The 11,146-nt window shown below is 32.1% G+C and overlaps 2 protein-coding genes across 3 annotated transcripts in view; one reads left to right on the forward strand and one right to left on the reverse strand.

The window, feature by feature from the left end:
- The window catches only part of LOC135835193 (uncharacterized), a 75,539-nt gene extending 72,923 nt beyond the window's left edge, over positions 1 to 2,616 (reverse strand). The window contains exon 1 of the mRNA XM_065349355.1: positions 2,264 to 2,616. The gene's annotated coding sequence lies outside the window, so the exon portion shown is untranslated. The remainder of the gene's footprint in view (positions 1 to 2,263) is intronic.
- A 5,001-nt stretch (positions 2,617 to 7,617) lies between these two features.
- Positions 7,618 to 10,569, forward strand: LOC135835195 (uncharacterized). 2 transcript variants are annotated; one of them, XM_065349357.1, is made up of 4 exons: positions 7,621 to 7,792; positions 7,888 to 9,586; positions 9,756 to 9,995; positions 10,131 to 10,569. In XM_065349357.1, the coding sequence occupies exons 2-4, from the start codon at positions 9,422 to 9,424 to the stop codon at positions 10,551 to 10,553; spliced, it is 828 nt and encodes a 275-aa protein (XP_065205429.1). In that variant the 5' UTR covers positions 7,621 to 7,792; positions 7,888 to 9,421; the 3' UTR covers positions 10,554 to 10,569. The 2 variants fall into 2 exon arrangements, with proteins under 2 accessions (XP_065205430.1, XP_065205429.1); XM_065349358.1 differs by lacking the exon at positions 7,888 to 9,586 and having other exon boundaries at positions 7,618 to 7,792.
- The last annotated feature ends 577 nt before the right edge of the window (positions 10,570 to 11,146 follow it).

The raw sequence follows: 11,146 nt of genomic DNA on the forward strand, positions 1-11,146 counted from the left end.
TTGTAATGAAAGCTGTGACTTTTTTCAATTTTTTTCCTCATAAAAAAATCAATAATTTTGGAAAAAATCGAGGGTTATAGGGAAAGAATGGAGAAAAATTAAATTTTAAAGCATAACATTTACTACCAGTAGAACTTGAAGGAGGCTTGTATTACATTTTTCTGAAATTTCTTGAAGTAACATACCAATATACATAAACATAAATTATGAAAGTGTATTTTATGAATTTTTTACTGAAAAACTATGAGTAGAATTTTTATGGAAATGAATTGAGATTTTCACGTTTCTTGAACTCACTTCAAGCAAGTTTTATGGTACATTTTGAACAGTATTTCATTTTTTTTCGATATCAATAAATTTTTGTAATTTTTTAAATAATTTTGGTCAGTATTTTTAGCCATTTTTATTGTGTTGAAAAGTTTTTATTCAACTTGATCAATTTTTAAACAATTTCACTCTTTTTGAATGAATTTTGTGATTTTTGTTTACCTGAAGAAATGTCAAGTCCCTTTTAAATGTTTTTACATTTTTTAAGCAGCCACACATTTTATTCCAATTTTTTTGAAAGTCGTTTTGAAAGGTCTTCATTTTCCAAATTCGTTTATCTCCATTCGTAACACTTCGAATAATTTTCAAATCAGCCGTAAAACATTTTTACTAAGCATTTTTTCAAATTTTGATAATTTTAAAAAAAATTTTTGGTTTTTAAAAAGGTTTTATGCACTTATTCAACAGCATTTAAGCTTTTAAAGACGTTTAAACATCTCTTCGTAATTATTGCCATAACTCAACAAAATCTTGAGAAATTTCAAATAAATTTCACATTTTATACATCTCTTTCAAGTACTTACTTATTATTTGTAATTTTTACGCTATATAAAGTTTTCCCCCTTTTTTTCGTTCTTTTGAAAAAAGTGTAACCTTATCGATTTTCAACTTTTTTTTTTGGGGGTGTTTATAATTACAAGATTATTACATCCGTAAAGGGTGGGGGGGGTAGTTCATTTATGCCCTTTAGTAGATAATTTTCAGTTTCCTTTTTCTTATTTTTTACATTTTTATAGCATCTAAAACGATTTTCTCGCCTTATTGAACAATTTTAGCAAAATTTCAGAAACTTTTCTGCTATTAAAAACATTTTTTAAAAGCTGTATCTTTATTTCCCAATGAATCTAGCTTGATAATGTTGAGACATTTCAACTCATTTTTATGGTATTGTGCCCATTTTTCATACCTACTTGAATGTATATTATTTCTCAGATTATTTTTGAGACACTTTGGAGTAAAATATGCATTGAAGAAAATTTACATGATTGCTTCTTCAATTTTTAAGATAATTGTTAAAGATTTTGATGTTTTTAAATTTCAGATTATTGAGAAAGCGAAGAAAAGAGGAGGGAGTAGTTGAGACGTTGAAAGGAAAAAGGGGGAGGGAGGGAGCATTTGGTACATTTCGTTATGAAAGAATGAAATAAATGGAAAATTGAAAAAAATGGACTTGGCATATACAAAAGCAAAATTCCAAAAAAAAGTTACAAAACACTACAAAAATGAAAAAGAAAAAAACGAATTCATGGTTTATGTGTTCCTACAAACATTTACAAAATAGTATGAGAAAAATACACTCAATTGATTCTCCAAACAAACTTGTTGAAGTTTTCCGGTGCTCTGAAATTTTACCCTTTATTAAGATACCTTTTTATCGTAAAACAACCTATAGTCAAATTTCTAAAATATTTACGATCAGTTGACTGTAAACACGAGCGGCGAAAAAGTTTTATTATTTGCCAGTATTTTTATTTCATTTTTTAAATAGGTAATGAGTATTGAGTAGGTAATAGGTATTCAATTCACTTGGAGTTCTTCGAAGCTGAAAATATTGATGTAATTGTACGATAGTATTTCCGGCGAGTTTCACGATGATCGGGTCATAAAACTCGTCATAAAATCCACCCATGTAAATGTGTTTCACTATCTTCAACTGTTGTGTTTGATTTTGATAAATCTTTATGTGATACAACGATACTTTGACTAAGAAACGTTAAGCGATTTATTATAAAAATCAATTTAAGATATGCTAAATGCCATAAACAATCTTTGTGTGCAGATGGGTGTTTGCGAATTATGATGAATATAATGTAGTGGGAAGTAGTCGAGTCGCGAAATACAAATTTATATCGTATTTCCAAAGCTCTTGAAAATATAGCAACTGGCGAGTCGAGATCGTTAACCTTAGCGTGTCATAAATTCGTGTTTTTCTTACCTGATTCAAATCCTTTGTATCCTTTACGTCACTTGAGAAGAACAATATTCACAAACACACTGAAACTGAGAATAGCACTTTTCAATAATACACTCGCGAATCACGATATTCGCGGGTTTGTTTCGAAAATTCAAAAACCGAAACGTACGAATCAGCACGAACCTCGAAATCGGAAGTTGTCGTGAAATCGCGACACGAAACAAAAAAAAAATTAGAAAAAAAACAACGCGAACTCCAACTTCAACCTACAAGGTTCATACGATAACCGATACTGAAAACAAAACCCGCGCAAGTCGATGTACAACTTTTATCAAAGAGTTAACCAACCGTTACTTGGAAACCTGCTGCAACTGGAAGGTAGAATCGGCGTTACTCCTACTCTAAAGCAATGTATACAACTATATTAACTAGGTCCGAGTCGTCGTATTTTTATAGCTAGGAAATTAAAAATGTCGATTCTTGGTTTTTTCACGATTCACGTATTTTTCATCTAAATTAGTGCACATGTGACTATGAGTAAATGTGAGTCATTTTTTTTTTGAGAGCTTGGTTTTTTCCCCTTTGAATGGCGTGACACAATTTAACGAGAAAATCGAAAAATCAAAAATAAAGAAGTATGTACTTGAATTTTGAAGCAGTTAACGATGCCATTCGAGAAAAGTTGTACGGAGAGGGCGCGAAAAAAGGAAAATTTGATCCAGGACCTGATTTTCGAGGACACCTGAGATGAGAAATTAAAAAAAAAAATACTGAACGAAAAATACAACTAGCTGCAAAGTGTGCGTAGCTAGCTGCCTTTTCTACAGCTATAACCGTTATGTTATTACATCTAGGTAGTACATAAGTGAATCAACCATGTCACAGTAATGAGAATTTTTGAAACTCTCACTGCTTCAAAATAATAATTGTTTTTCAGTGTTTTCATATTTTCCAAATTACAATAGGTATTTCAGAATAATTTATAAGCTTGTATTGCTTCTAAATTAAGAAATTCCTAGTTGTTTTTCATATTTTGCATTGTTTTAAAATTTACAAAATTTCAAATCAATTTCCCGAATTCCCCATCGCTACAATTTCATAAAGTTTTCAATAAATTTTCAGAATTTTGCATTGCTGCTGAGTTAGGAAATTTGCAATCAATTTTTAGAATTCACATTGCCTCTAAATAGTCAAATTTTGAATAATTTTTCAGAATTCTTATTGTCTTTGAATTAAAAAATTTCAAATTCAATTTTCAAGTTCATATTGTCCACAAATTGTAAAACGTTTACTCAATTTTTGGAATTTACATTGCCTCCAATTTTTCAGAATTCTTATCTTGTTCATAAATATTACAATACTTATTTCATATAATTTTCAAGTTCACATTATCTGCAACTTACAGAACTTTTAATCAATTTTTGGAATTCTCAGCGTCTCTAAATACAAATTTTCATATTATTTTTTTTAGAATTTCCATTGTCTTCAAATTTATAAATTTTCAAACCAACTTTCAGAACTTGCTTTTTATTCTAAATTAAGAATTAAATCTTATAAAATATGTTAAGAATTTGAATTGCCTCTAAATTACACGAAAAAAAATATGGGTAATTTTTACAGAAAAATTTAACTAAATACTGGTATTAAGCACAATTAAGTACCAGATCCCATTCAATAATTTTTACTGTAATCGTATAGTAAAAATTATCATTTTAATAAATTTTGCTATAGGTACCAATAGTAAAAATCATTTTGTTTTAATAATTTTTACTAAATCATGATAATAAAAATTACATGTTTCAATTGTACAAAAATTAGTTTAATTACTCATTTTGAAGTAATTTTTAAATTATAAGTAAAAAGTTGAAAATTATTCATGTCAAGGTAATTCTTACTATACTTATGGCTATAGGTAGACAAAAAATTAATGAAATGAATTTTTAGTTAGCAAATGATATCATAATTCATAACTCAATTTCAGTATTATTTAGCAAATGATATCATAATTCATAACTCAATTTCAGCATTATTTTTGCCCCATTTTCATGTACTACACATAGGTAGTAACTCCAAAGCATTTACCTATCCAATTTTCCTACGAAAAATCTGTCACCTACCTACTTACCTCACGGGGATTCCAACCTGGGTCCCTAAATTTCCTATTCCTACCTACATGCCCTATCCACTCAGCCACCTATTCACTACGAGGGTTAGGGCATTAAAATAATAATTATATTTGTTTGGTAAACGCCCCACCAAACCACTCCCACTTGGAATTTACAGCTAACAGACGGGGGTGTAACAGGGTACAATGAAACACAGCTGGTGATGGAATAGACTGGGGGTATAGCAGGGTACAATGAGCGGCAGATGTTCTACAAGTCCCCTTTTCCTTTTTTTAGGATTTAATGCATTAAAATAATGAACTAAAATTGCAATTACTCAGCAATTACCCATCCGAATTGAATGAAAATAAATCTATACCCTCCGCCTTAATGATTCTCAAATGGTGTCCAATAGGTACGAAAAATGGTTGGATAGCTTAAGAGAGAACATTCATTGTAATTGAAATTTCAATTTCTCAAAGCGAAACTAATAATGTGATATTACGTGTTGATTTCTGTAGGAGATGAGGATCAATATTTAGGATGAAGGCAAAATTACTTGAAATTCAACCAATTTTGTAGCTTGACGCCGCAATTTTTTTTGAAATGCTGGCCATTTTTGAGACATTGTTGCATGGGACGTTCAAAGAGCTGAGATCAAGCTTCACGAGTTTTACCATTCATTTTTCCATTTACAGGGTGTCTACTGGCAAGGAAAACAAGGAAATAGCAAGGATTTCACTCGGGGTAGCAAGAAAGCAGGAAAACAGCAGGGATTTTGACAATTTCTGTGTAATAGCAAGGATTTTTCAAAAAAGTTCCTCTTGAATTTTCAATTTCATAATGCATTTTCCATGTTTTTTTCTTGTAATTTAGTCCAGGAGAATTAGCTAAAAAAATGGGGTCATGTGGAAAAGTCGGATAACAAGCTGAATTTTGGTATAGGGGGGTTTTTTGATGCGCTGAACACGAATTTTGGGTGTCCGGGTGAATCCGGTGTACGCTTCCCCCTTTTTTGTGGACCTTTTGCCCCCCAATTTTGGTTTTTGGCGTATCACTCCGAAAGTATGCATTTTAACGAAAAATTCATTTTATGTTTTTTGTTCTCCTCTAAATTCCGCGTCGAATGAGGGGTCAGCGAAATTTCCAACCCCAAGGGGGGTGGTGCTAGAACCATTCAAAGAAGGGGGTTCCTGAAAAATACATAATGGCTATAGGGGCCTAAGAGGGGTGAAATGGTCCCCAAAAGCGTTTGAGTTGATATTAGCATGGAAGATGGGTACCATTGAGAAACTTCCGCGTGAAAAATTTCAGATCCACGCCACCTCCCCATTTTTGGGAACCCCCTTTTCTGAAATTTCAATAACACTTTTCTCAGCCCCATTTCAACCGATTTTGAAAATTTTTCAGTATGTTATGTATATCCTTAGTAGGTATCCCCACAAAAATTTTCAACCCCCTCCCCTCATATTTACCCCCAAAATTCCCATTTTACCCCCAACCACCCTAAGACACATTTTTACATCATTTTGAGGAGTAAATATGAGGGGAGGGGGTTGAAAATTTTTGTGGGGATACCTACTAAGGATATACATAACATACTGAAAAATTTTCAAAATCGGTTGAAATGGGGCTGAGAAAAGTGTTATTGAAATTTCAGAAAAGGGGGTTCCCAAAAATGGGGAGGTGGCGTGGATCTGAAATTTTTCACGCGGAAGTTTCTCAATGGTACCCATCTTCCATGCTAATATCAACTCAAACGCTTTTGGGGACCATTTCACCCCTCTTAGGCCCCTATAGCCATTATGTATTTTTCAGGAACCCCCTTCTTTGAATGGTTCTAGCACCACCCCCCTTGGGGTTGGAAATTTCGCTGACCCCTCATTCGACGCGGAATTTAGAGGAGAACAAAAAACATAAAATGAATTTTTCGTTAAAATGCATACTTTCGGAGTGATACGCCAAAAACCAAAATTGGGGGGCAAAAGGTCCACAAAAAAGGGGGAAGCGTACACCGGATTCACCCGGACACCCAAAATTCGTGTTCAGCGCATCAAAAAACCCCCCTATACCGAAATTCAGCTTGTTATCCGACTTTTCCACATGAAATGCTAATTCTCCTGGACTAATTCTTCTCATTAAAAATAGTTGATTTCTGCTTTTTGAATCATTTTTCGAAAGCTTTCGTCCTCGCTTTGCTCGAGCTGAATTATTTCATTTTTTCCCAAATTATTTTGTTTGACAAATAGTCTATTAAACAAATCAAAAGTGAAAAGTGAAAATTGAAAAAAAAAATTAAAAGAGAAAATAATGGTCTTATTTTTTTTTTTTGAATTATTATCAATTTTCAAAAGTGTTTGCCCTCACTTCGCTTTGAAATCGGAAGTTATAAAATTTCTGGGTTGTACCTCAAAAAACGCAAAATTGTATTATGCAACAGAAAATAGCGAAAAGAGGTGGAAAATTTCTTTTAAAAACATCAAAAAGCACGAAATTTTTGCGTTGAAACTTCTTCTTAACATGATTTTACTGCTCTAAATTGTTAAAATCTTCGCTCTTCTCTTCTCATCTTAGATTCAATTTTCAAAGTTTAAAAGCTGAATAAATCACAAAAACGACGAAAAAAGGTACGAATTTTTCATTTCAGTACCTGTACCAAGAAAAATTTCTGTTCGTTTTCCCTTTCGATAGGTACATATTTTCTGCTGATGCGACTATTAGAAAGTAATGCGGGAGGGGGTGTGGTGGTGTGACACATTTCTCTCTAGCGTTTAATATTGGATGCCAAAAACATCAAGAAATTTCAATCAAAACGAGTACCTGTACACAAGGGGGAGGGGTTGTCTTTTTAAACTCAAATTTGAAGCAAGGAAAATGGCAAGGAAACAGCAAGGAATTTGATTTTTCAAATCCAGTAGACACCCTGATTTATACTTAGTCTTTTAAAAACACCGTAAACAGTTTTGCTTCTTTAATCAGTTTCGAATACTTGTAGATGAGGCGTTGAGGCATAGGAGAACCTTTTAAAAAAATTTGAACGGAATCAGATTCAGAGAATCCAAATTTAATTTTGTTCGAGCTGATATGGGATGATGAGCCACATTTTGTAGTACGTTGGTAACTATGACATTGAAAACATGCGAACAAAATCAACATTCAAGAAAATCGAATGTTTGCTATAATGCTCACAGATAAAATGAATGTCTTGATTAAAAAATACGAGATAAATATACCTATATAATTTCTCGAACATATACTAACCATTTCATACTCAGTATAAATATTTGTAAATATCCAAAAGCAAATTATTTGAAACGTTTTTTGCATTCAGTTTACTTTTGAACTTTGGTCGAATAAGAACAAAATCATGATACGAATACAATTCGATACGATATTTTTGGTTTGTACTTTTGTGCTTTTATCCCAAGCCAGCGCACGGTTTTTGGTAAGTAAACTTCAACAAGGTAGTGCCAGCTTGGTAAGAAATTCTATTGCTGCAAATTTCGTAACATGAATGTTGATAATTGTTTTCAAATTTAGGTTTCTTATGAATCATCTGAAGAAATGGGCAACTATGAAGATGCCCTTGCGAAGTTATTAAAGGAGTATGATAAGTTGAAACCAAATGAACAAAGTATCAGGGTGTCTAACAGGTACTGCAGGTACTGCAAGTACTGTAAAAGTACTGCATTGAAATCCTCGGTACTGCAAGTACTGTAAAGTACTGCATTTTGCCTGAAAAGTACTGCATTTTTTCTCAAACTCATTTCAGTTTTTGGCGAAAATTGTGCTTAAAATGGTTAAAAACCACTATTTTTCAAACAATATTCCACAAAATTTTTTTTCGCCCTCGCTTTGCTCGGGCAATATTTTGATTTTCTTTTCATATTTCTGAATTTAAAAAAAACTCATAAAAATCACATTATGTTTGGTCAGTTTTCATCTATGTATACCTTTCAATTTTTCCAACAGACCACCTACCCAAAGTTGTCAAATTATAAAAAGTCAGCAAATTTGCCCAAATGTTCTGATGGTGTTGGAACTCGTCAATGTCAATAAATTTTGAAAATTTTTAGTCTTAATAAAGAAGTTTAATTACCAACTTTTGTGAGACTTGAATAGCACATTTTAAGAATTTTTCGCCCTCGCTTCGCTCGGGCTGAATGCAGTTTCTCTTTTTCTAAATTTCTAGGTCTATTAGTTTTTCTTTTAAAAAATCAAACTTTCTAAAAATCCGTCATTCAAACCCAAAAAGATGTTTAAATCCAAAAATAAACTCCTCTCATGAAAAAAATTTTTTTTATTGCTCGAAATACGAAAATTTTGAGAGCTTATGCACTTACTTCGTTCGGGCTTTTTTGCTTTTCTTATTTGGAACTGAAATTTATTTTAAAAAATTGTTCAAATTCTGAAATTTTCAAGCCAAAAAAATCAATCTCTTCCCATAAAAACCCGTGTTCTTTCATTTATCAAAACAGGAATTTTCAAAAGTTTCTGCCCTCGCTAATACGCTCGGGCTACTTTTTGTTTACTTTTATGGTTATTATTTTATTTTTTTTCAAAATGATAAAGTTTTTATGTTTAAGGTCTCTGAAAATTGAAAAATGAAAACGATTTTTTTTTCAGTCATGATAGGCTATGAATATATACCCTAATTACAAATTATAAATTCAACTTATTCGGATTTCTTCATAATTTTAGCGTTTGAAATTTCAAGTTTTTGCTGCCAAGTGGCAAATTGGTGTTTGAAAACTCCTGAAAAAATGGAATTCATCTTTTTTAAAAAATTTTTTGAACCTCAAGATATGAAAGCTGAAACTGAAAACTGAAAACAAACTGAAATTAACAAGTTTTTCTATGTAAACTAAAAAATTACTGCTTAATTCCAACTGTTTCAAAAAGATTTTTTTTTTGGGGGGGGGGGTCGGTGTAAGCTGGATTAAAAAAACAAGGTACTGCAAAATGTACTGCAAAAAGTACTGCAAAAGTACTGCATTTCTTCCGAGAAATTTTGTTAGCAACCCTGAGTATACTGAGGAAAGATTGCCTCAATCATCTCTTGGCTTTGTCAGAAATGCAAACTAACGAAAGTAAAATTGAACATGAGATGCTCCAAGAGTTGACAAAAATACCGAATTTCGAAAACGATGCCCTGACGGCTATTAATAAATTCCGCAAAGTTATCGAAGAAGGACGGAAGGCATTAGATCAGCTCATAGAAAAAAGGAAAAAAACAATAGTGAGTATGATAGATTTTTTTTGCTGCGGAGGAAATATTTTGGGAGAAGGGTGAAGACCTGAATTTGGGACAATGTTCATTAATACATATATTGAATTCACTTGAAACAATGACAGAAATTCGATCTAAATTCTGATTAAAATATTTTTTGTTCATATTCTCAAAATAGAATACCCAAGATCCCGATATCATCCGACACTATGAAAGCATGTGGCTTCAAGTCGAGACAAAAAAACGCGACGAAGCGAAAGCCGCGTTGGAAAAAATCGACACGTTTTTGTCTCTCTTTGAAAAGAGCTTAAAAAGCACGATGGGCGATCAGTTGAAAACACTTCAGACAATGCAGGATATAATAATCGAACGGAAGAAAACGGTAGATCTAGCAAACACACGCGACCGCAAGAACATCGTAAGTGAATCTTAAATTTTCTTTCAACAGTCATACAATCCATAGGTACACATAATTATGCATACCTACTTATTTGATTTCATAGTTTTCAAAGCCTTTTAATTTATTATCTCTCTTCGTTTTTTTAAAAAATAGGATACTCTTCATGCTATTGAAAAAAAAGACGATGGCACGACATCAGCTCCAGAATCAAATTCCCCACTGTTTTTATTAGACGAAAATGACGTTAAAGAAATACGAGAATTGTACAACTTCTGGATGAGATTACCCAAACTTAATCTGCCTGAAAGTAAGAAACTGATCAAGAATATTGAAAAAAAGGGTTTGTCGTTGTCCCTGTTCTGTAAATCTATCGCCGAAATACACGTCATTGGAAATAAAGCCAGAAAATGCCACGACAGAGGCGATACAAATGGTATGGATGTCTTGGCCAAAACGTTGGATCAACCAAATTACAAAAAAGTTGAAGAAATTATTAATGAAACGCCACCACCTTCGCTTGACAGCATCGCTAATCTAGTGCATCTAGTGAGAGGGAGATTTATAAAAATTGATTAAACTGTATACCAAATGACTGGCTCGTTACTTTGAAATTCCTTTTCTTTTTTAGATTGTGTTAAATTTTAAGTGGTTGAATGTTAAATTAAAGATTTTGGATTAAGTAAGTTTACATTATTCAAGAATTAGTTTGTTGTAGGTGTTAAATAAACTACGCAAGGTAACAGTAACAACGTATATTAATCATCTCATAAGTCGTCGAGAAGTCTACGCTTCTCAAATACGATCGACAATCAGTGTTGCCACTTGATAACTAGATAATTGCATAACAAATACCTCCCTCAAGTAGGCAACACAGAAGAAGAACAAAATACAAGATATGAAAATAATTTAAAATGTGAATCGCGAAATAACAACGTAAAGTTCGATTAAAATAAATAACTAGATACAAAATGGCTATAAAATGATTAAAACCATATTAAAACAAAACGGTGAAATAAATAGTAACAAAACACCAATTAAAATAACAAACGAACTATTAAAATTTAAAATATATCAAACGCAAAATAAATATAACGAAATGCGAATATAAAACAAACAAAACGCGAAAATAGGTACAAAATCATACTTGTATAGTAATAATACACAAAGAA

Source organism: Planococcus citri, chromosome 2, assembly GCF_950023065.1.
Source record: "Planococcus citri chromosome 2, ihPlaCitr1.1, whole genome shotgun sequence".
Taxonomy (NCBI): domain Eukaryota; kingdom Metazoa; phylum Arthropoda; class Insecta; order Hemiptera; family Pseudococcidae; genus Planococcus; species Planococcus citri.